Consider the following 26,920-nt stretch of genomic DNA (forward strand, 5'->3'; position numbering starts at 1 on the left):
CGATTGGGCGCGGTCAGGCCTAATTGAATTAATAGTTTGTTTGACATTATCAAGCACATGTCCTCAATTGAAATCAATGCTTCATTGTAAATTTCTTCACTGATTTGTATATTTGGATTTCCCATTCTATTCCGTATTTGATACAAAATATCATCACACATATAATCTTTGTACTTGATCCACAAATCAATTGGGTTTGATGGGAAGCATGTAGATATGATTATAGAAAACAATGTTCGTATTTGATGAGTGTGTGATGATATTACAGCATCATTGAGAGTTTGATCCCAATGAGCGTCATTTTCAAGCAATTGCAAACGTTGACAGGCTTCTCTGTAGGATCCACACAATTCACCATCAACAGTTCGTAACTATTAGAATGATGTTGGGCCACGTACATTGACTAATAGCAGTCGTAAATAAAAACATTCATCATTGCTTGGATGTACTGAATAAATCCGGCCAATCGCATCGGTGGAATATACATCTGTATATCCTGGAACTGGTTTTCCTTGTTTCCGTCGTATAAATCTCCTTGAGGATTGATTCCAGGTATAATATTTTGGCATTTCAGAATATAGCAATGTTTGTGCGAAATCATCGTTTTGGCATGTCTCAAAAAAACTGGTTAATGTAGTAGATGGTGGCTGAGCAGCTCTTTGTACTGCGTTCTGTGCTGTAAAATACACTCTTTGTCCATTTTCTAAATGCACAGCTAAGTGAACAACAGAAGGGTGTCTCTCATGAATAGGAAAAGAAAATATTCGCCAAACTGCTTCATTACTACTGACATAGCGGCCCATTTGGTATTGGGTAACTTCATCATTAGAATTCTCTGCACCAATTCCAATCACAGCCATATCACTCCCTTTGGTTACATATTTGCAAATGTATTTAATCGATTTCACTGAATGGCAAGATTCAACGTTGATGTGTGCTTTGAATGTCTTTGATAAAATGGGTGAATATGGAACAATCCAACGATTATCTATTTCAATATCTTGTTAATTTAATTTGACAATTGTTGATTTTCCATTGTCTGCTGTCGATCTGCGACGATACAATGGATAACCGTCATTACCAGTAATTGTTTCCGATATTAATGTCCGTGGATATCGTTTTGAACATTTACCATCCATCATACACGGTGAATTTTGATTAAGAGTTCCACAGGGACCATGTATCATGTTTTTGATAACTACCTCATGCAATCCAGGATCTACTTGTACATTAGGGATTTCAGCTGATATCACTGCATCAACTTCATTTGGCCTTATCTTTTCAACCAACCAAATCAAAATGTGTGCATGTGGCAATCCTCGTTTCTGCCACTCCACAGAATACATCCAGCAGCGTGTCTCACCAAACACATTATGTTTTACGATGAAATTCATTAAAGATTTCAACTTTTGTCTAAAGACTCTGGCTGTAATATCATGACGATCAATGGATGATTTCCCAGGTAATAACTCCTGCTTAATTTCTATCCATTGCGGATTGAATGTAAATGTGATGAACAAATCTGCTGTACCATAATGACGAACATACGACATGGCATCTTGAGCATATTCGTGCATATGCCGAGGGCTTCCGATGTATGTTGCTGGAAGAATAGTCATCCGACCGACATTCTGTGCATTTCCATCAGTATTAATCGCATCTCGAAGGTGAATATACTCTTCAGATCGGAGTTTGGTTTGATTCAACCTGATGAATGTTAATCTCTCCGTTTCAATTTTAACATACATGTCATCAACATATTTGTGATATAATCGCCGACATTTCAATATGTGATTATCTGCATTTTCCCGAATCATTAGGCGGTATGAATAATAGTTCATTGAACTGACTTTTTTGTTGGTTTCAGAACCTGTAAACAGATTTTGTTTTAATAACATTCAAATATAAAATTAAAATACATAATATAGTGACTGAGATATTATCGCCATAGCTAAACTAATATTTTAGTTACCTGTAATGGGATTTATCATTTTTATTGATAAATCGTAGCCATCTTCACCTTGCCAAAATATAATGGGATATTGCAGTGCATCATATGAGCGGTGTGTTTCCTTTATAGGTTGTAATTGAAAATTCCGACGATGTAAAACAATATCACGGGATTCCAAGTTTTCTCCAACTACAACGATAGCAACTTCATCAATAGTTGGTGCATTAAAACGTCTTGTATGTTGACCTGCAGGTGTTTTATCAGCTCTGATTACAATTTTGTGATTATCGGATGGCATCAGATCCAGGGCAGTTTTAAACAATATAATCAATTGATTGTGTTGATGAAATAAAGTTTGTAATTGTTCTACAATAGACCTTTTTACTAAATTGTTATGTGCACAACGCAGATCAATTTCTTGTGGTGAATTGCCCATAAAATAAATTTGCAGGAATTTGTTGTCGCTATCTGACACTGGTAACAGTGAACCTGCTCTGTGATATATTTGCCCTTGTATCTGTAAATAAAAAAAATATTATGGTGTGGTATAAATTAATGGATTGTCAATGATCAAACTTAAATAATATTTGATCTTAAAAAGTATGTATTTAGTTTTAACTAATATCTATCAAATATAAAATATAATAAAAGTGTCACTGAAACTGAATCACCATATAATATGATGACTAAGTGATATATTTCGTAATGATTAAGAAATTGAAGATTAGTAACACATCTTAACTTTGGTGACAGAAAATTTTGTTCGCTAAAATAATTATGAGTAACTGCTATAATACATACCTTGAAAGTTGGCATAAAATTTTCCCGAACTGCATTTGTTGCCCCAAATGAAGTCATTTGAAAGCAATTGTTATATTGTTGAATATGTGTCAAAAAGTGTATAGAATCTGTTCCTATTCCTGAAACCAATGAGTACAATGGTTCTGGTGGTGGATCCAATTGTATCAATTTCACTTTACCATTTGCGCAACACAATCCATTGGCATCGTTTTTGTATTTTAATGCCTTACAGTGTGAGCAAACCAAGTTCATAGAACCAATAACAACACATTGGTAGTTACTGTAGTCAATTGACACATCGTAACTGAAAGCAGCTGGATTCAAACTTGCGCGATTATTAGTTGAATGTCGCGCTCGCGCTTCACGCGTTTGTGATATCCGAATTCTTTCACGTTCATTTCCGTCGTCACGTTCTTGTGCAGTACGATTAGATCGGTAATTAGCTTGGTTTATAGCATTTCTGGTTCTTCTACCTAAATTGCTTCGTCTTATAGGAGGCATATCAAATATAAATTATTTTTTCACTAAGCACGAACTAAACAAACACTAACTAACTAAACACTCTGCACAAAACACGATATACGAATTTGTTTCGTGTATCACTTGACAATTCATCTGTCATCTGTCAAAAGTCATCTGTAACAGACAACTTTTTTTTTTAAATTTGATATGACTTGAACTCAAATCCTTTTAAGCCGTACGAATTGTTTTACTTATTTAAAATTTGAATTAAATTTTAAACAAATAAAAATTTTTAAATAAATAAAACAATTCGTACGGATTAAAAGGATTTGAGTTCAAGTCATATCAAATTTAAAAAAAAAAAGTTGTCTGTTACAGATGACTTTTGACAGATGACAGATGAATTGTCAACTGATACACGAAACAAATTCAAACAAAAAGGGCTATTTTTAGGGTTTTTCCAGCAATAATTCTAATTTTTCTCGCCGTAAAAACCATCCCTGAACTTCAACGAACATTTTAAAAAAAGATTTGGCCAAATTGGTCCAGGCGTTGTTGAGTTATGCGCTTAGGAACATATTTTGCGATTCATTTTTATATATAAGACTAGCTGACCCGACAGACTTCGTCCTGTCAAAAAGATTTGTAATGTGGCAGTTTTTGTGCCTACGTATTTTAAAAAATTCTCCTGAACAGAACCATCACCCTGGTGATAGGGCGTTGTGAATAAAAAATAATTAAATAAAACATATATAAGGATTGAAAAGTAAGTAATCGCTTTATTGTTAATCATGTGAATCATAGTTATTATTATTATTATCATTATATTGCTTTGTGGTATACGATGTTTTTTGTTTGATTACCTGGCGCATAGATAAACAAATCTGATGGTTTTCCAACACGGGAACAGGCAACATACAATTGACCATGTGAGAAACATGGGTTTTCTAGATTAATACCACAAACACTTAATGATTGCCCCTGGGACTTGTTTATAGTCATAGCAAAAGCAAGCCGTCAACATGTCTATAGGAAATTTGCCATTACCAATGTCAATGAGTTGTTTAGAGAATATGTTTCCAGATTGGTCATTTTGCAACTCGACACGCATATTCTTGCTTAAATGAAGTACTTTAACATGTTTCCACAAATTGGAGGACTTTAGACATGCATTGAGTTCATCAGCTGGCGTTGATCGTGGAATCACTGGCAATGTTTGACGAAAATCTCCTGCTAATAAAATCATTGCACCACCAAATCGGTTATTATTGCTACGTAGATCTTTTAAGGTTCTGTCTAAAGCCTCCAAAGATTTTTTATGTGCCATCGTGCATTCATCCCAAACAATCAATTTACATTGCTGCAAAACCTTTGCCATTGTAGAGTTCTTCGAAACGTTGCAGGTTGGAGTTTCATTGCTTTGCATATTTAATGGCAATTTTAGTGCTGAATGGGCTGTTCGACCACCTTCAAGCAAAGTTGCTGCGATTCCCGACGAAGCGAGTGCAAGTGCAATTTTATTTTGTGAGCGAATTGTTGCTAATATTAATGAAATAAAAAAAGTTTTTCCTGTACCACCAGGTGCATCTAAGAAATAAATCCCTCCAGTTTCATCATTTGTTACTTTCATAAGAGTTTCAAATACATACTTCTGTTGTTCATTTAACAGTGGAAGATTTGTTTGAATTTATTCTTTCAAAGCGTTGAGATCATACAGTCTTTCTCGATGCAACTCTTGGTTAAAAGCGTCATGCATTGGACGATTGGGCGCGGTCAGGCCTAATTGAATTAATAGTTTGTTTGACATTATCAAGCACATGTCCTCAATTGAAATCAATGCTTCATTGTAAATTTCTTCACTGATTTGTATATTTGGATTTCCCATTCTATTCCGTATTTGATACAAAATATCATCACACATATAATCTTTGTACTTGATCCACAAATCAATTGGGTTTGATGGGAAGCATGTAGATATGATTATAGAAAACAATGTTCGTATTTGATGAGTGTGTGATGATATTACAGCATCATTGAGAGTTTGATCCCAATGAGCGTCATTTTCAAGCAATTGCAAACGTTGACAGGCTTCTCTGTAGGATCCACACAATTCACCATCAACAGTTCGTAACTGTTGGAATGATGTTGGGCCACGTACATTGACTAATAGCAGTCGTAAATAAAAACATTCATCATTGCTTGGATGTACTGAATAAATCCGGCCAATCGCATCGGTGGAATATACATCTGTATATCCTGGAACTGGTTTTCCTTGTTTCCGTCGTATAAATCTCCTTGAGGATTGATTCCAGGTATAATATTTTGGCATTTCAGAATATAGCAATGTTTGTGCGAAATCATCGTTTTGGCATGTCTCAAAAAAACTGGTTAATGTAGTAGATGGTGGCTGAGCAGCTCTTTGTACTGCGTTCTGTGCTGTAAAATACACTCTTTGTCCATTTTCTAAATGCACAGCTAAGTGAACAACAGAAGGGTGTCTCTCATGAATAGGAAAAGAAAATATTCGCCAAACTGCTTCATTACTACTGACATAGCGGCCCATTTGGTATTGGGTAACTTCATCATTAGAATTCTCTGCACCAATTTCAATCACAGCCATATCACTCCCTTTGCTTACATATTTGCAAATGTATTTAATCGATTTCACTGAATGGCAAGATTCAACGTTGATGTGTGCTTTGAATGTCTTTGATAAAATGGGTGAATATGGAACAATCCAACGATTATCTATTTCAATATCTTGTTGATTTAATTTGACAATTGTTGATTTTCCATTGTCTGCTGTCGATCTGCGACGATACAATGGATAACCGTCATTACCAGTAATTGTTTCCGATATTAATGTCCGTGGATATCGTTTTGAACATTTACCATCCATCATACACGGTGAATTTTGATTAAGAGTTCCACAGGGACCATGTATCATGTTTTTGATAACTACCTCATGCAATCCAGGATCTACTTGTACATTAGGGATTTCAGCTGATATCACTGCATCAACTTCATTTGGCCTTATCTTTTCAACCAACCAAATCAAAATGTGTGCATGTGGCAATCCTCGTTTCTGCCACTCCACAGAATACATCCAGCAGCGTGTCTCACCAAACACATTATGTTTTACGATGAAATTCATTAAAGATTTCAACTTTTGTCTAAAGACTCTGGCTGTAATATCATGACGATCAATGGATGATTTCCCAGGTAATAACTCCTGCTTAATTTCTATCCATTGCGGATTGCATGTAAATGTGATGAACAAATCTGCTGTACCATAATGACGAACATACGACATGGCATCTTGAGCATATTCGTGCATATGCCGAGGGCTTCCGATGTATGTTGCTGGAAGAATAGTCATCCGACCGACATTCTGTGCATTTCCATCAGTATTAATCGCATCTCGAAGGTGAATATACTCTTCAGATCGGAGTTTGGTTTGATTCAACCTGATGAATGTTAATCTCTCCGTTTCAATTTTAACATACATGTCATCAACATATTTGTGATATAATCGCCGACATTTCAATATGCGATTATCTGCATTTTCCCGAATCATTAGGCGGTATGAATAATAGTTCATTGAACTGACTTTTTTGTTGGTTTCAGAACCTGTAAACAGATTTTGTTTTAATAACATTCAAATATAAAATTAAAATACATAATATAGTGACTGAGATATTATCGCCATAGCTAAACTAATATTTTAGTTACCTGTAATGGGATTTATCATTTTTATTGATAAATCGTAGCCATCTTCACCTTGCCAAAATATAATGGGATATTGCAGTGCATCATATGAGCGGTGTGTTTCCTTTATAGGTTGTAATTGAAAATTCCGACGATGTAAAACAATATCACGGGATTCCAAGTTTTCTCCAACTACAACGATAGCAACTTCATCAATAGTTGGTGCATTAAAACGTCTTGTATGTTGACCTGCAGGTGTTTTATCAGCTCTGATTACAATTTTGTGATTATCGGATGGCATCAGATCCAGGGCAGTTTTAAACAATATAATCAATTGATTGTGTTGATGAAATAAAGTTTGTAATTGTTCTACAATAGACCTTTTTACTAAATTGTTATGTGCACAACGCAGATCAATTTCTTGTGGTGAATTGCCCATAAAATAAATTTGCAGGAATTTGTTGTCGCTATCTGACACTGGTAACAGTGAACCTGCTCTGTGATATATTTGCCCTTGTATCTGTAAATAAAAAAAATATTATGGTGTGGTATAAATTAATGGATTGTCAATGATCAAACTTAAATAATATTTGATCTTAAAAAGTATATATTTAGTTTTAACTAATATCTATCAAATATAAAATATAATAAAAGTGTCACTGAAACTGAATCACCATATAATATGATGACTAAGTGATATATTTCGTAATGATTAAGAAATTGAAGATTAGTAACACATCTTAACTTTGGTGACAGAAAATTTTGTTCGCTAAAATAATTATGAGTAACTGCTATAACACATACCTTGAAAGTTGGCATAAAATTTTCCCGAACTGCATTTGTTGCCCCAAATGAAGTCATTTGAAAGCAATTGTTATATTGTTGAATATGTGTCAAAAAGTGTATAGAATCTGTTCCTATTCCTGAAACCAATGAGTACAATGGTTCTGGTGGTGGATCCAATTGTATCAATTTCACTTTACCATTTGCGCAACACAATCCATTGGCTTCGTTTTTGTATTTTAATGCCTTACAGTGTGAGCAAACCAAGTTCATAGAACCAATAACAACACATTGGTAGTTACTGTAGTCAATTGACACATCGTAACTGAAAGCAGCTGGATTCAAACTTGCGCGATTATTAGTTGAATGTCGCGCTCGCGCTTCACGCGAATCAAATATAAATTATTTTTTCACTAATCACGAACTAAACAAACACTAACTAACTAAACACTCTGCACAAAACACGATATACGAATTTGTTTCGTGTATCACTTGACAATTCATCTGTCATCTGTCAAAAGTCATCTGTAACAGACAACTTTTTTTTTTAAATTTGATATGACTTGAACTCAAATCCTTTTAAGCCGTACAAATTGTTTTATTTATTTAAAATTTGAATTAAATTTTAAACAAATAAAAAATTTTAAATAAATAAAACAATTCGAACGGATTAAAAGGATTTGAGTTCAAGTCATATCAAATTTAAAAAAAAAAAGTTGTCTGTTACAGATGACTTTTGACAGATGACAGATGAATTGTCAACTGATACACGAAACAAATTCAAACAAAAAGGGCTATTTTTAGGGTTTTTCCAGCAATAATTCTAATTTTTCTCGCCGTAAAAACCATCCCTGAACTTCAACGAACATTTTAAAAAAAGATTTGGCCAAATTGGTCCAGGCGTTGTTGAGTTATGCGCTTAGGAACATATTTTGCGATTCATTTTTATATATAAGATTAATATTATATAAAATTATATATTATCGCTAATAGCTCAGATATCTGATTGTCTAATACATGAATTTTATTGATGATTTCTGACGTAACAACCTCTTTCAGCGATCTAAGCGTTCCATGTCATTTGTACTGGTTACACACCCCCTGCACATTAGCAATACTATTTATCAAGCTTTTCCTCGCTTTCAGTGAGTATATTTTTGTGTAAAAACTAATACCTAATCAGCACCCTTTTTTCTTTAACTTTTGTTAAAAGTCGGGAACTTGTCAATGATTCTCAAACACGAACTAATTGATTCAGATTACTTAAAATCACACGGTAGTCCATTCGTAGATGGCAGTTACATTTCAAGAAAAATTTTAAAAATCGCTGACTTATTAAATTGTCTTCGTATAAGCAATCTGACATATACTTTATTTGTGAAAGATCCTTTAGTTATCAAAAATAAATTACAGGCTAATAACCACATTAAAACAAAATAATGCTCTAAAACATATTAAATTTATTTTATGAATTACTCGTAATAAATTAAAAATACCAAAATTTCCGGTTGTGTTTTGTGGAATTTTATGTAACAATATTCTGCGGTCTATAACATTTAGATTAATTGCATAATAATTACCGTATTCGTTATCAAAAAATACATATCCCACATTTTGTTTTTGGTATGGTCGAAATATGTTAATCAAATAAATCATTTTATATATTCAATATAATTTAAATTTAAATAAAATAACAAAACGAAGTGAAATATTTTATTAAATTATTGGTCTGTAAAGATCTGCGTTACTTTTTCCAAAAAAAAAGAACTAAACGAAATTGAAGTTTGTAAATCGGGTAATCTTGTAATAACAAATAAAAAGAAGACTACTATAAAAATATCAAAGAAATCAATTCATGCTGTTGCCGGCCATATGGTTGGCGCAGTGGTAAAGGCGACAGGACTGTCCACCTACTGTTGCTATAGTCGCGGGTTCGAATGCTGCTGGGGCATGGTCGTAAATTTATGTTTATGGTTGTTTAACATTTGTGGTTATCCTTAAGCAAGTGTGCAAAATCCAACAACGAAAATGATTCCAGTCACGCCAGTAACCAGACTGGGTAAGATCAGATGTCGTCTGGGATGATTTCTAAGTTGGTCACTCGCTAGTCGGTAGGCTTAATGCCGAGGACCGTGGTTCGAAGAACACGTTAAAGAGTAGGTCCGGTCCAGATAAATCGTCGTTGGTAAAAATATTTAAAAAATTTCATGTCATATTTTGTCACATGCCAAATAAAAGTATCAACCGGTAATATTGTTTTTTAATATTTATTACATTGTTACTGCAAATTTACATTAACTTAGATTTAGATAAATGTCCAGGGGAATAAATCGGCACTGTCTTAGTCTCTAGTGTAATAATGTTTATGTGTTAACACTACTGTTATTGTATTAAATGCACCTCATTACACTACACAAGAACAAACGATTTTATTCTTTGAGTCTGTGTTCCGTCCTGGTATTATCCAAAAGTTATAATACTTTGATATTGAAATGAGAATCAAGTCTCCTTGCGATGCTCTTGTTTTCATGTACATCACCATAATCACCATATTGAATCATTAATATCACCATAATTGGATTCCGTATGTTCGTACAGGTTTCAAAACTTACCTGTGTAATAACAATTTGTTATGCATTTGTTATGACTTTCTTACAATTCACCAACACTTCTTTCTATATTCAAAATTCCTGTTTTTCCTTTTCTATTTCCTTTTAGCGAATATTCACATCAAGGTTCATTCCGAGATACTTAGTATTATTTTTATATTGAATTATAATATTATCTATTGTTATCGGCGTTTATGCTGTCTTATTATACATGCATGTTCAGGCACAGACTTAACTTTCATTAATTTTTATTTTACATTTTTGAATGAAATTATTTATATTATCACTTGACTGTTGTAATTATTTGTAGTTTCCTTGCTATTATCTTAGACAGCAAGGATCACAGTATCTTTAATAGCAGATGTTTTCCATTTGCGGTATACCGCATGTTCGAGTAAGTAAAGAGTTGGTCCCAATACACTACTTAGATTTTGTTATTGTACTCTTACACTTGTTTGACTCTAAACATTGTGGCTGTAATGTAAGATTTTGTTAGTTCGATAACATTTTATGTAGCATAAACAAAGCTGTCTCGCTGTCTCGCCATAGACAATAATATAGCCGAACATATATTTTATCTTAATAGCCTCTTTTTAATTACTTTACTAATTTAATCCTTCAATCTGTGAACCTGGTCAATTGTTGAATGATAATTAATAAAACCAAATAGTTGTGCAGGTGTTAGGTTTGTTTACTATATGATAATTTTATTTGATTATATTGATATGTTTGCTTGTACAAAAGGTGGGAATTATGGCACGATAACTCTTGGGTTTCCCAGGAATATACTCATTATGCTACAAAATCGGTTCTTTGGTACCCTTTCATAAAAATTCTAAAAGTCTAAAATGTTAGCACCATTTTGAGTCGACAAAACTTTGGTATAAATACTTTGTACCAAAAATAATAGAAAATGGCCACATATTTCAAAATTCATATAAACTATTAGAGATAAAGCAAACAAATAAAAAGACGAGGATATTGAAGGGAATGATAGTTCAAAATGACCACCTCAATATATATACGAGAAAAATACAGGAAAATTACTCAAAAACCTCTTTATGTAAACAGAAACAACATATAAGATAAACGATGGCATCAGGAGCAACTTTTAACACAAGTATCAGCCCTCTCTTTTAAATTGCGAAGATAAAAATATAACTAGAAAGTCAAAAAAGTCTATATAAAAAATATATAAGGAAGAACGCAATAAATTGACTTCGAAAACAAAAAAGAGACATCGTATTTATAGTTGTATATATAATATTTTCTCTAAGTATAATTTTTTCCGCCTTCATTACAATTATTCCAACTATCCGTCAACAATTTCTACAATTCCTGGATCCATTCAAAATGATTTTCCCAGAAACTAGCTACCTACTCCTCATATGATGAAAATAATTTTCCAGAAAGGAATTAATTGAAGCTTGAGAAGAAATTGAAATCAGATGAAACTAAACCTAAAAAGTGAATAAAACTGTTACATTCATAAAAGTTTATACTAGCACATTCTTGCCAATTCTGCAGATACTCGCTTTCTAGCCAAAATATCGATTCAACAATATTGGCTTCGTGTTTGATTCAGAATCATGGTGGCAAAACGCACGAAACCACAAACGCATAAAATCCCTTCAATATTATTTTAAGGTGACAGTCAAATGTGTTTAATTCTTTGCAATGCGGCATTCATTATGCCGAAAGCTTGTAAGCTAATCAAATCAAACTTAATATCATCATTAAATATTACTAGTATTCGTGAAAAATGAAGAATTAAAATGGTATTCTATATTTAGTACTAATTTAAATAAATAGATATGCTTTAAGAATTTATTGAAATTCATGCGCCATTGTCCCTTATAAATAATTCCCTAATAAAATAAAGTGAAAAATAAATTAGTAGCATAGTGTTTTTGCCATCTAGTAGGTACACTTCAGTACACAACTACACAAGATAACACTGTTTGGTTCTCTTAAGTATCCGTTCTATTTATGTGCTATCCAAGATTTGAAACCCCTCGGTGTTAATATTAGAGTGGAGTCTTTCCTCATGTGTTGTTGTGAATCTCTTAATTGCCCCTATCAAAGTTAGAATCCGAAGGTCTCGGGATAAGTATTTGGTCCTATGGTATCTGGGTGCATCCAAAATACTTCTCAGGCATTTATTCCGACGTAGTTGTATAATAGCATAGATCTATATAGATTTTTCCTACTTGCTTTTACAGCAGCAGCTTATTTTGTACGGATTATTTACAACTTCTTCCAAATAAATAATAAATTTTTTGTATTTTGTATTAATTCAAGTTTCTCTCTTCCCTTTCTTTTTCTTCCCTTTATATATATGCTCCAAGAAAACAGAAAGTAACTAGTATAAACTATACACCTTATTCAAAAAATTATACAATAGTTTCGTGTATGGAACTAAAAAAACATCCTAAAAATTGAACACAACTTGTACAAATAAAAACACAACAAAACAATTTCATAACAGCGTCATATCGAAAAACACTAGAAACAGCTAAATAATAAGCCGTATCACCTGCGGTATATATCTGACATAATTTATTTGTCACTTGTTCCAATGGTACCATACATCCGACTAAGCAATGGTTATATTCTCATATTTTTGTATTATTCCTTTGTTCTAAGCTTCTAACACAAAATAAAAATGATAAAGATGAAACGATATCACTTTACCAAAACAACACATATCAATTATTTTTTAGATCGACGAAAATATCCTAAAAGAAAGAAAATAATTGTATCGGCCCTTGTAAAAGGTACTTTCAACCTCCGACCCACCTTTCAATTAAATTTATTGTGCCATTGTTAAAAAAAAGAGATGGTCTGAGTTTCGGGGACCGCCTAAAAAACAAGATAATAGGCGGTGAGACCTGAGTAGCCACTATTTGTTTCTATCACTATAAAAGCAGAAATAGACCGAGCTTTTGTATTAACGAGACAGTTACGTAGCTAGACGACCAATAAAAAAACATTTTATGATATCCTCGCCGAGAAATAGTTTCGTTATATTGAGTTTTTTTGCTGCAGAAAAAAAACTAATTTCTACTTAATAAGAGAAAATTGTACGTTGCGAAATTAGTAGGCATTTAGTAATTTGGAGATGAGAGGACACAAAAATTAATTATTTTTATATCGCATATCATCCTTATTTAGATGGTCTTTTTTCTATCCTACATTTATTTCCTATTATCTTTGCTTTATATCAATATGTATGTAAGTTATGAACTATTATTAGTTTAAAACAACAACTGACTTATTGTACCGGATCACAAGCCGTATTGCTTATATACTTATAAACGAAATTCCATGACATCGCAGCACATATTACAGTCTAATATAAACACAGCATCTTACTTTTTCCTGGATAGCTAATAGCATACCAGTTAAGCGATATAACAACTCCCTTCTCCAAACCACCAAAGAAATGGAATTAAAATAAATGGTCATTGTCCAATTTGTGGTGATTCCAAGTCAATCAGCCCACGGCTGAGCAAATGAATTGCTGCAATAAGTTTTGGTAACCGCACAACTGGAACTGCAAGAGTCTGTCCAGATTCCAGCAGACTATATTAGTTCACAGCAATTTCACACGAACTACCATTCGTATGCCATAAATCCACGACTAGATGTGATTTTCAAAACATGGATGTTTCCTAATTAAAATATTTTATGGCCATATATCTTTGGGCACCAACAATTTACTTTCTGTAACCTAAGATATTTAGCTGTGATAGTTTTGCCTGAGGTCCAGCTAACTTTATTAAGGAATGTTTCGAGTAACTGCGAGACAATTGTTAATAGAACGTCAATCTGATTTCTTCTCCTGGTAAGTAATTGAATTCTGGTTATTGAATGTATTCAAAACGAGCACAGTCCTATGATCTCTACGGAATCCTACCGGATGATGAAATGTGAGGAGTTTAAACAACAAAAATTTTTATTTTATTTCGACTTATTGAACGGGGACCACAACGATACTGTTAGCTCAAATATATTTTAATATAAACGAACCCCTATTTCTATAGTATATTATATATTACTGTAACAAAATTAATTCGAAAAACTAAATAATATTTATTTTATTATTAATTTTAGTGTTTCAACAATCTGCCAAGTGGGTAATAAAAATTTATTGTGATTATATTATATACATGACATGTCAAAAATAACAGGTCAATTGAAAAGTCAAAAAAAACACACATTTTTTTGTAAAATTAGTTCTTTTATTCAACATAATTCTCTTCAAGGACGATACACTCTATAATCAGTATATCCAACCTTCAATTAATTTCATTCATTCACGGTCATCCAACTTTTCGATACCATTTTTGTATCGATCACCTCTTCATTCAATGAACATTTCTTCCCAGCGAGCATTCTTTTGAGATCTGAGAACAGGAAATATCTGGGGCCGTATCTGAAGAATACGGTGGATGAGAAAGCAATTCGAAGCCCAATTCATGGATTTTTGACACGGTGCATTGTCGTGGCGACGCAGCACTTTGGTTTTCTTCAAATGCGGCCGTTTCTTTCGGCGATTTCGTATTTCATACGACCCAATAACGTTAGATAATAGTTACTGTTGAAGGTTCTTTCTTCTTCAAGGTGGTCAACGAAAATTATTTCATGTGTATCCCAAAATACAGACGCCATGAGCTTAACAGCCGACTGTTGCGTTTTCTCACGCTTTGGAGCTAGTTCATCGTGTGCAGTCCACTCGGATTACTGTCGATTGGAATTTTACTTATCGATTTACTTGTCGATTTTAATTTTATTTTATAATTTGGATTTGGAAGTTTATTACGCTTGATCATCTTCAAATACTGCTCCGAATCCATCAACTCGTCGATTTTTTTTGGTCAATAGTGAGCTAGCGCGGCACCACATTGCACAGATATAATATTCGTGAATGAAATGATGTACATGTTCAGTTGATACCTTTAAACTGTCTGCTATTTCATTCAATTTCAATTTACGGTCATTCAATATCATTTTGTGGATATTTTTAATGTTTTCGTCGGTAACAACCCCTTTTGGTCGTCCACTGTGTTTACCGTCTTCGGTGCTCATATCACCACGTCTAAACTTGGCATACTAATACTTCATGGTTGATTTTCCTGGGGCGGTGTCCGAAAACTTGGCATTAAGCCAAGTTTTTGCTTCAACTGTATTTTTTCTCTTCAAAAAGCAATATTTTATCAACACGCAAATTTCCTTTTTATCCATTGTTTTCACAATAACGAAAGCATCTTTTGAGGGTTAGGGCTACCTAAAAAACATATGGATTCAATTATCCTAGCGCCATCTATGTGTCAGGCCGGCGACTTTTCAATTAACGTGTTATTGATAATCGTAATCGCATTATGATGAATTATTAAGAGAAACCATATCGTTAACAAAATTTACTTCTCAGCGAAATACAGACCTGCAAACCATAGAAAATAGGGTATCTTTATTCCATAAAATAAATATTATTCATTTGATTTAAGGGTGCACAACTACTCAAACATATATGTATTTTGTTTCATTTCTCGGCAGTTTGTTACACGTAATAAATGAATTGTTTAAAAATCATTATCAGATAATTTGTAAGAACACTTCATATATCACTTAAATATGCATGTTTATATTTTAGAGGCTTCGGACAAATAGAATGTAAAATATGTTATTTAAGTTAAAAGAGTTAACTATAAATAAAATTATATCCTAACACAATAGATGTCAACTGTTAAAAATAATCAAAATACTGTTTCAACAAAACAGAAATTTCTTTCTTTAGTGGCAAACAAAACCAAAATAACCAATTAATAAAATATATATTTATGTCATATCTCAAGGCTAGAACATTTTATCAATCCCCTTGAGACACGATACTAAGAAATTTAACACCTCATCTCGCAAAATTGCCCAAATAATTTATTACAACAATAATTCCGAACGTGGTAATTTAATAGCGAACAGCGAGAACGTTGTAGTCTTATATCACAACAACCTTAAGGTAACAAAACCCTAATATTTCGCTTTACCAAAGATAAATCTTTTCCATCATCGTCCTTATCCACCGTTCAACTCTTATTACCCCCGCAGCTTATTTAAACCTATAATTAGAGATTGCGATCTTCTCACATTCTCGAACAGTCGCGGGGGCGGTTTTTCCGGGGGTTAGGAAATATTTCTTTTCGAGATATGTAGGGGGCGCTTCACTCGGTAAGACAAAGCAGACGGGCGCGCTTATCATAATAAACATATTAAAATGCGTAATCGGCTTTAAATAGACGGGTAGAAGGGGAAGTAATGTAAAGCAGAGATATTTCAATAAAGGCGAACGTGGCACGGCTACTTGATTGCAAGCTTCAATATTTAATTTGCAATAAAAATGTATAGCATATATATTAAACTTATCTCAAACTTTTATTTTGGTTATCTTTGTTTTATTTAAATATTTCCAATGAAAATTAACTAAAATAATAGCGAAAATAACTTACAGGGGAAATAAAAGATAATGAAATTAAACTTTTAGGCAATTGTATCCAAGAAATGGTAAGGCGTAAAAATCGAGATGTAATTCATTATAAATTCTTTATGTCGAGTTAAACTACCAAAAAAAATATTTGCTCTGTAACCTGTAATTTGTATGTACCTGTAACTACTTTAAATATTTTTCACCTTTTACTACACTATTTATTAAGAAATATTAATATATCGTGATTAATTGATTCATATATATTAATCGGATAATTCTCCATCATTCTGTACGACTTTTTTCGTCAATCATCGATTCGTTCCAAATCTTCAGCGATTTCAAACAGTGTTTTAACCAAGCCATGTTTCATCGATCTGAACAAGTGGTAATCAGAAGAGGCTATATCTAGTAAGTATGTTAGGCACCATATACCCTTCAGACTTGACAATGAATATTCTGTGTCGTTCTCGACAGGGTTGACTCTTCTAGGCTACCGCATATTTTAGTTCAATCCGCGTGGCCATTTTCCCTCTACTTGGATCTATACCATAGGATTTAAACAGTTGATTCATCGTCTATTAAGCTGGCAGGAAGCTTTTTAGCAATAAATCCGGCAATTCATTATCTTCTAACTTTTTTAATCTTTCGAGCTCATCTTTGACATTGATATCAAATTCGCAACCTTCAAATCATTAATATCGAATCAAACAATTAGGATATGACGGAATTTTAAATCCATGCACTTTTGCTTGACTTCACTGAAGGATTTCTTTAAACCTGTTAACAAATGTATATTGCAAAGATAATTTTGAGTTTTCCAAGATTTTCCATGCTGATCTGCATACACTGAAGAATACAATAATACTAACTAGAAATCTGTTAAATTATATAAATAAATGTCAGAAGCACCGGTTCAGGTTACGTTATTTTTTAAGTTTAAGTTGTTTTCATTAATACTTCTTATTTTAACTAATATATATCATTGATATAAATATATAGATACATACAAGCACTTAAGATTTCTACTTAATATAAGTAATTTCATACTAAGTATGCTAAAGTTATCTTTTTTATGGTAGTCATTCCTTTATGGTCAGTTTTAGTATTGCTAATTTGATATAAACAATAATTCATGAGATAGCGCTTTATCTTTTCTAAATATTCGCTAAGAACGGTCAGGGCTATAAACTATAATATATTTGCAGCGCATTTTATAAAACCAAACTTTTAAATGTTTAAATTAATACAACTAATTTATTAAGAGCTCGAAATTTGTCAGTGAACCATCTTCAGTAGTTGATTTTCAATTATCTCTTTAAAATGCCATTATAATTTCCAAAAAATAGTTACGGTTATTATAATAAACATATGACACATGCATAGCATTTTGAGTAGCATTTAGGTATGTATAAAATATTTTCTTATTTGTTAAGACTTATATATATTAAGAAGAATTAATTACAAATTTTGTACAAAAGTTGATCATGAAATATTCACTTCTTTTTAATATGTATCATTTTGCTAATTTATTATTGCTTTAGATTTTCAAGAATCTATCAGAGAAATATGAGTATTCCTTTCTGTACGATTTCCAGTACAAACTTTTAATCTAGATCTTAATATAATTACTACTCTTAAACAGCAATATCTTGTTATCTCGGGGTATTTTGATTTACTAATAAGCAAATACTATGTATTGAGTTTAACCCCAATTTGTTTATGCTTCGTTTTTATATATTTTTCCCAAGTTAGGCGTCGATTCAAGTTTTGTTAAAATTAAACAATATATCCCACGTATAATATATGTTGTTAGCCAACAATATATTTGTTGTAACATTATTAAAACATGTTGATATAATTTTAAACTGAATAAAGCCATCTTAGCAGGTGATCTATTGACAAATCAAATATTATCAATTCCGATTATCATCTTTTCTGATAGATACAACTATATGTTATTCCTAATGATTTTAATGTTTGATTAAAACACTTAGATATATATTTTAAGCCACTATATATTTAGGATAAGAAGATTGACGCTGTTAGTCATAAAAAAGTTCCTATAATTAGTAATAAATGTCGCCCGTGTAAGCACCCTGAAACTAACAAAAATTTGAGGACATATAATCAAAAACAGAATAAAATTAATCTTGCTTGTTTTACAACAATCCATCTTGAGTATTTTTATACTTTGCGAACAGTAGGTTATTATAACCTCAAAATATTGCATAGATATGTTTAGTAAACGTATGCAAACAATAAATTATCTAGAAATACGTAAACATTATATAATCAAATTGAAGCAGATAAATTCAAAGAAAATTAAATAAAGACTAACGCTTTTGAGTAACAAAAAGTATGTACAATGCCATTCATATGATGCCACGAATCAGACCAAGAGAAGAACAATGAAAAGCACCCGAACATAAAAGAACATACAGAGTAGGACAAAAAATAGGACAGAGCATAAAATGTAATTATAAAGCTACCTGTAGCTAACAAAATGTACCGTATTATTTCCTTAATAGTTATGTTTCTTTCAAAATTACGTTACCACCGAAAATGGCTGAAAATAAAAAGGTTTCACGCAAAATAAATTCCATGAATATTTCAGGTATTCGACCGCTATATTAAAACATACGATTTCTTTTGTTAGCTCCCTTCTTAAATGTATGCAAATTCGGGGACCAAAAAAAAACACTTGAACGGGACAGTTTTCCGGTCCTTCCTATAAAAAGCGCGAGCAAGATAATTTCCCCTGAGTCTGACCAGCTGTCATAGTCTAAGTCGCTTTCGGATACGTGCATATGGGTGGTTTTTTAGTTTATTTAAATTTCCAGTTATCCCCTATACATTGTGTTGTTGTTAGCGGAAATATTCATGTAAAATATTTTAACGCTACGTCGAATTCCATTATCAGAACACGCCACAGGCAAACCGTACTTCATATTTATTTAAATTATGTTGTATCTGTCTCCTTTCTTTTGTGTTTTCTTAATAACAATGCGTAGTATTTGCTCTATGTAATTTTTTAATATTATGAATATAAAGAAATGTATTTCAATTCACTAACAACTCATAATAAATATGCCTATAACTAATTTTAATTTAATTTAGCCTATAATTTACTATTTTTCTATTAAAAATTCACATTTCCAACTTGGTTGCAGTAGCCTCCTAGTGTTGCGATAGTGGCTGATTCGAATCCTGCTGGGGCATGGTTGTAAATTTATGTTAGTGATTGTCCATCAAGCAAGAATACAAAATACAGCAAAGAATGCACGTTCTGGGATGGATGATCTAACTTGGTTACTCGCCAGTCGGTATGCTTAGTGCCAAGGACAATGCTTTGAAATTCACTTTAAGCGGAAAGTCCAGACCAGATACACACAAGTTAAGACAATAACTCTAAAACATCACAAAAACTACATTTTTAGGCCTAGTATTATTATTATTTGGATTTTATCACAAAAATTGTAGCGGTTAATGAGACATATAAGTCTATATCCTCGACATTTTATTCTTGCTGAACGCGTAAGGTTCTAGAATAACTAATTCAAATAACGACCTCTAAATGTTGTTACTAAATAATTTACCTATAATACCCTAGCACCAGAATATCATCTTAGGTTGTTATTCATAGAATTACTATCGACCTAATCACAATTTGAGGACATAGAATAAAAAACAGAGTAAAATTAAATAAAATCGAAACGACAAACGATATATAATATACGATAAGCTTCTAACCTGTACAAAATTAAATAGTCTTCTTTTAACTAAATAGATTTACTTAAAAAAATAAATGTTATATTAATTTAGTCACTTTAACCTCTTGGATTATTTAGTGACTGGACCTACAGCTTAATGTGGGCTGCGAACCACGATCCTCAGCATTAAGCCTACCGACTGGTGAGTGACCAACTTTAGAAATCATCCCAGAAGAAATCCGTTCTTACTCAGCCTGATTACTAGCGTGACTGGGCTCATTTTCCTTGTCGGATTTTACACTCTTTCCTAGGAGAATCACAGATATTAAACAATCACAAACAAAAATTTACGGCCATGCCCCAGCAATATTCAAACCCGCGACTATTACAACAGTAGGAGGATCGTCCTGTCGTCTTTACCACTGCGCCATCAAGCCGTCTATTTTTATGTACTATAAATGAATTCTGCAGCCACGTAAAATAGTTTCGATATTGTTTTTATACTAATAGTCTAACTTGTAACTCTAATTGTACAGCTGTAAATAAACTACAAAAATGTGCTATAAGGTGTAAACTTTTAGACAAAAACGAAAAATAGGCGAAACATACCTACCCAAATTCTCATAAAATTGGGCTATTTCTACGTACCCAAAAGAATGATCGAGTCCACAATAGACACATTTAGCAAGACAAAAAGCACATTACTTCGAAATTCCGCAAGCTTTTTATGGGGTATCTAATGAAATTGTCAAATAAATATGAGATAAAAGAAATAAATACATGAGCTGCTCAATTTTTATGATATTCTAATCACAAGTTTATGAATTATTGTGTTAAAAGTGACACTACTTTTATTAATTTTAAAACAATGCATCAAAAACAATTTTGTGTTTTAATTTTACACTGCTTTTTGATGGGAAAAATACGGCAGCGAAGCAATGGCCTCGAAAATGTTACAAAGACCCCGCTTCAGCAGAAACAACAATAAAACGTTGGTTTAATAACTTCAAACGTGGTCGTAGGGACATCGATGATGGAGAACGCAGTGGACGCCTTAAGGACGTGGTAACACCAGAAAACATCAAAAAAATCAACAAAATCGTTTTGAATGATCGAAAAGTGAAGTTGCGCGAGTGAGCTAGCATTGTAAAGATATCAAAAGAACGTTTTGGTTTTATATTGCATGAACATTTTACTATAAGAAAGCTCTGTTCAAACTGAGTGCTTGCGTTAGCTTACTGTTAACCAAAAACCAAAAAAGTGTTCATGATTCTGAGCAGCGTTTGGCCATATTTAAACGTAACAAACAGGAATGTTTACATGTATGTATCACAATGGATGAAACCTGGATCCATCACTTTACTCCGGTAACAAGACGACCTTCATCTAAATGGACAGCCGCTGATGAGAGGCCTATTTTGAAGCCAAAGTTAAATCGTTCTACAAAAGTAATATTGGAATGTTAGAGCGGCGCTGTAATCATTATATGACTCTTGATGGATATTACGTTGATGAATAAAGCCAATTTTGAGCAAAAAATAGTGTTTTCTTTGTTACGCCCGGAACTTTTCAGTCCATATGTTATATAGGTATGTCTCAACGTTATAATTGTACCACTAGAAACATATACTTTTCTCGTTAATGAACATAAATTTAAATATAGAGCAACCATTGAGCAGCCATTGTTCTCTAATAACATACTAATTTCTTTTGAACTTAACGACTAACATGTACATATACAATCGAAATTTCTGTTAAATTACAACAAATCAGCATAGAAGATTGATTACAATACTAACTCGATCGAATATACTTTCTGCCGACTTGTAACTTATTTTTAACTTGTTTCCATACTTCACAGAAGAGTATAATCTGTATCACAATTATATAATTCAAACATAGTCTAGCCGTCTAATTAGAAGTAAAGAATATTGTCCAATTTGAGCCTTTTTAAGCTCAGCTTTACGAACTTTTAAACGAAGCTACGCCGAAACCTAATAATATAATATAACTGAATAATATCCCCAAATGTCCCAGCGGCTCTATTATCCCACTTAATTAACTTTTACATTTATTACGAACTACTTTCGAATAGTCATATTTAATAATTTAGATTAAATTCATCGTCGAGACGTTAGACAACGGAACTTTTAATACGCCATAGCGATTTATTAATATTGTGAATAAACTTCCAACCGCTTCGTCAAATTGTTGCTAACCTAGTCCGTTTGACGAAGGAATATAAATTGCCCGGTCCTAAATTAATTGCCTTTCACACTATTCTGAATCTAACCCTATTTAAAAGCATATGCAAACATAAAACAAATAACAAATTTTTAATAAAAAAATTGAAACGACTTTAAAACATAAGTAAGGAACTCACTAAAAATTAAAAAATAAACAAACTTAAATTTTTAACACAAAAGAAACATTTCAAAATAAAATATGTACATAATAATCATTGTCATAACTAAATAAAAATAAACAGAACCTTATTTAACCTATCTACTACACGTATTTTATATTCTACTAGATACACACAATTTAGCTTAATACATACCTAAACCTATTTATATATTTACTATATTATTTTTACTACCACCAACTGACTACTTTGAAGTCGGTCTCGAACCCAAACAATAATATTATTATTAAATAGCAGATATATTAAACACAAAATTAAATATTTTTCTGTATTGTTTAGGCTCGGCACCGACTTTAAAGTGATATATGATTATATTTTCAGGCTCATTGCAAAACCAAAGTTAAAATCCATGTTCTAGAATAATATTTATAGTTTTAATCATATTATTAAGTCTCTTGATGTACTTGTAAAACTTAGGTATTTAGGTTTCAAGTATTCCCCACGACACCTGTTGATTGAAAAATGGCCTAACGTTTGCTATCGCAAATTTTAAATACATCCAGCTAGTGCAAGCACCTGGCGACAGTAATTTTTGACTGTGGTTGCTCTATTTTTAAATTTATATTCATTAATAGAAAAAGTATATGTTTGTAGTGGTACAATTATAACGTTGAGAGATACCTATATAACACATGGACTGAAAAGTTCCGGGCGTAACAAAGAAAACACTATTTTTTGTTCAAAATTGGCTTTATTCATCAACGTAATATCCATCACGAGACACACCATGGTTCCAGCGCCGCTCTAACATTTTAATACTACTTTTGTAGAACAATTTAACTTTTGCCCCAAAATAGGCCTTTCACCAACGGTTGTCCACTTAGATGAAGATCGTTTTGTTACCGGACTGAAGTGATGTATCCATGTTTCATCCATTGGAATATCATAAAATTTTCCGCAGCTTTCTTTTAAAAGTTAGTACTAACTGAAGAAGCAGTGGGTGAATTAAAACTAGCGCCATTTATATGTTAAGTCTGGGACATTTGAGCCCATGTGATATCATTATACATTAATATCTTAAACATTTGGTATTAAATTATAGCTGTTTTTAGTAACGAATCATTTGATAATCTGAAAATAATGGAAAAACAGATTAACACGTATTGTATTGATAGCATTGCATTGTGTTAGAATGAAATTGAAACATTACTCAATAATATTTTAGTTTTCACATAAAAGACAGTCCTAAAATTTCATATAATTTAACAATTTAACTAATTATTGATATGTTGTTTCCTCAGTCATATATACTCACGTACGTTTATTATTTTTTTGAACAATGTAGTTTTTTTGTATTGAATAAAAACGTCAAATTCAATAAAGTTATTACAAAAATTTACTAGCGAAATACTTAATGTCAGAAAAAAGCAAAAACTGCTGCACAAACAGTATAAGTTTTTTCGGAAGTTCTAAGGAGAATATGTTCTATCTGGAATCACTTGCAGTTATTTATTTTTACATTTAAGATATTGAAACTGTTTTCTTACACATTGATGATACGTGTTACATTAAAAGCTGCAGTTAACTCTCTCTTCTTTATGCAAATTAATCCGCAAAGATGTAATGTTAAAGTTTTTATTATGAAAACATGTACACAAATGTGTGAAACGGAAAATCTATTTGTAATGGAAGACTCTATGTGGATTGGATTATTAAATGGTCTTTTATCTCCCTTCAAGTTCGTCGTGAAAAAAATTAGTGAAAAGGTTATCAAAAGAAATTTTTCCGTCAGGTTAATATTTCGATTATTTTATCTTTATTTGATAATGTTAATTGATACCCCATATACAGCTTGCGGAACTTGCAAAGTAATGTGCTTTTTGTCTTGCTAAATGCGTGTATTGTGGACTTAATCATTCTCCATCGTCTGATATTGCAAATTTTAAATACATCCAACTAATACAAGCATCGAGCCACAGTAATTTTTGACTGTCACCAGGTGCTTGCAGGTGCAGACATTTTTGTGTGTGATTTTTCCACGTCGATTTCGATTGAATTCGATTGATGAGAATAGTTGCTATATTCAGGTCGGTTATTATTTAGTTATTATTATTAGTTGTTCATGACATACGAATAATAATCAATTTGGGAGTGTCATAAAATTTGTACCTAATAGAGCTCCGGTAATTCATTATTGATTTATTAGTTCTGGTATAAGGTATAACCACCAACTGACTACTTTGAAGTCGGTACCGAACCCAAACAGTTATATTTATTTAAATTTGTTATATTACTAATTTAATTTTTTGTGTATGTCACAAAATTATATTATTATTTTTGTCTTTTTTGGGCTCGGCACCGGTTTCAAAGTGATATGTGACTATAACATATTTTCAGGCTTATTAGTTGAAATCTATGTTCTGGAATAATATTTCTAGTTTCAGTCATAGTTTTAAGTCTCTTAAGGTTCAGTATTTTAAAAAATTGTGAAATTGCGGGTAAAAAACTTGCAGGAAAACTTAGCAAGTGATTTTTTTTTCGAGTTTGAAAATGACAATGATTTCAGACTCCTTCTAAACGCTGGAGAAGTAATTGATTTGCAATGTTGTATCAAATGCAAATGTTATTAATTTTATTCTATTTTTGTACAAACCTTGTAGAAGTTGACTAGTCATTAAATCACATCCAGAATGGTTAATTTCTTTCATTATTATTTGTTCTATGTTGCAAATTATCTAATAAATTCAGTAATTTTTTATAACGATGTATTACTTTTTCATTCCAGTTTATCCATAAATGAATTATACTAAATTTAAATGTTAAGTAAGCCAGTAATTTTTTTTCTGTTTTTTTTTAGATAAAAATTATCAAAACTTTTATAGAAATTTTAATTTATATTACAACTATTTAAAAAAAATACATTTGTTTTATTTTTTGATAATAGAAAATAGAAGTCCTATATCGAAAGGAAAGACGATACTACACAAGCCAATCAAAATTAAAATCTTACTAATCCTTTTGAAAATCTATTAATACACAAAAAATTGATTCCAAATGTAATTTTTATTAATTATTTTAATTTTATTATCATTGTTCTTTGCAGATCAGTCTACGGATTATCCTTAAAATTACTGAAAACAAGATATCATTTAAGAATCCAAATTTTAAACTGGACAAAACTGTTTTTTTTTCTGAAATGATAATATTTTCTTAATTAAATTTGAAGAATCTATTGATGTTAACATCTCCTCGTGTTGCTTTGGAAGTTACAAAATTTGCTGAAGCTGTATGATATGGCTGGCAAAACTGCAGAGAATATTTGTTTTTCCTCCAAAGATTTAATGCAGTCTATTATTTTATGGACTTGATACTCGATTGTCAAATGTTTCTGCACAAATTCAACACATCTTATGTTCTTACATGCAAGAATATTTATAATAATGATAGACCGAAACTATTTGCTGACAAATTTAAGTTTATTTCATAGTTTTGTTCATTTTATAACGCTTATAAATTCGTTGTAGCTTCTATAGTAATAAAAGATGTAATTATAATGGTGGCGCATTACGTCCAGTATAAGATCAACGTACATTCTGTACATTATACTATGAAATATTTGATCGTCCACAGAAGAATAAATTTCCACAACAATGAAAACTATTGCAAATCGTTTGAAATAAAAGACTTTTTCAACTTATTTGAAAAAATGTTTCAATTGATCATGGAAAATTATTATCACGTTCAAACTAGATGTCTTAGAATTAAGCCCATCGAAATAAAAAAGGCGTATACAAAAATTGTAAATACATAAAACAGTAGATCACTCTTCATAAAAAATACGAAAATAATCTTTGCTCAAAATAACTGTTTTGACCTCCAATCCCAAAACATTAAAACACAACCCTTATACAACAAATTTTCGTATTTTCTATAATACTGTACATAAATTTGATACTGATCGACATTATTTCATAATTCATAGTCAGGCGTTGTGCTTGACAATGTTGATGGCGTCAAAGTACAACATATATCATTCGTAAAAAAAAT

The 26,920-nt window shown here is 31.9% G+C and overlaps 2 protein-coding genes across 4 annotated transcripts; both read right to left on the bottom strand.

The window, feature by feature from the left end:
• Positions 1-888: 888 nt before the first annotated feature.
• On the bottom strand, positions 889-2,981 carry LOC143191576 (uncharacterized). Of its 2 annotated transcripts, XM_076396785.1 has the most exons (5): positions 2,932-2,981; positions 2,753-2,871; positions 2,198-2,468; positions 1,973-2,140; positions 889-1,870 (listed from the first exon to the last, which is right to left on the bottom strand). In XM_076396785.1, exons 2-5 carry the CDS (start codon positions 2,807-2,809, stop codon positions 1,005-1,007), a joined length of 1,362 nt encoding a protein of 453 aa, XP_076252900.1. In that variant the 5' UTR covers positions 2,810-2,871; positions 2,932-2,981; the 3' UTR covers positions 889-1,004. The 2 variants fall into 2 exon arrangements, with proteins under 2 accessions (XP_076252900.1, XP_076252899.1); XM_076396784.1 differs by lacking the exon at positions 2,932-2,981 and having other exon boundaries at positions 1,973-2,468; positions 2,753-2,900.
• Positions 2,982-4,077: 1,096 nt separating this feature from the next.
• Positions 4,078-8,167, bottom strand: LOC143191575 (uncharacterized). Of its 2 annotated transcripts, XM_076396782.1 has the most exons (4): positions 7,727-8,167; positions 6,947-7,442; positions 4,864-6,844; positions 4,711-4,801 (listed from the first exon to the last, which is right to left on the bottom strand). In XM_076396782.1, the coding sequence occupies exons 1-3, from the start codon at positions 7,976-7,978 to the stop codon at positions 4,902-4,904; spliced, it is 2,691 nt and encodes an 896-aa protein (XP_076252897.1). In that variant the 5' UTR covers positions 7,979-8,167; the 3' UTR covers positions 4,711-4,801; positions 4,864-4,901. The 2 variants fall into 2 exon arrangements, with proteins under 2 accessions (XP_076252898.1, XP_076252897.1); XM_076396783.1 differs by having other exon boundaries at positions 4,078-6,844.
• Positions 8,168-26,920: the final 18,753 nt, after the last annotated feature.

The sequence above is a fragment of the Rhynchophorus ferrugineus genome, unplaced genomic scaffold, assembly GCF_030347505.1.
Source record: "Rhynchophorus ferrugineus isolate W39M unplaced genomic scaffold, kcgeb_rfMv2 rfM2, whole genome shotgun sequence".
NCBI classification, from domain to species: Eukaryota; Metazoa; Arthropoda; class Insecta; order Coleoptera; family Curculionidae; genus Rhynchophorus; species Rhynchophorus ferrugineus.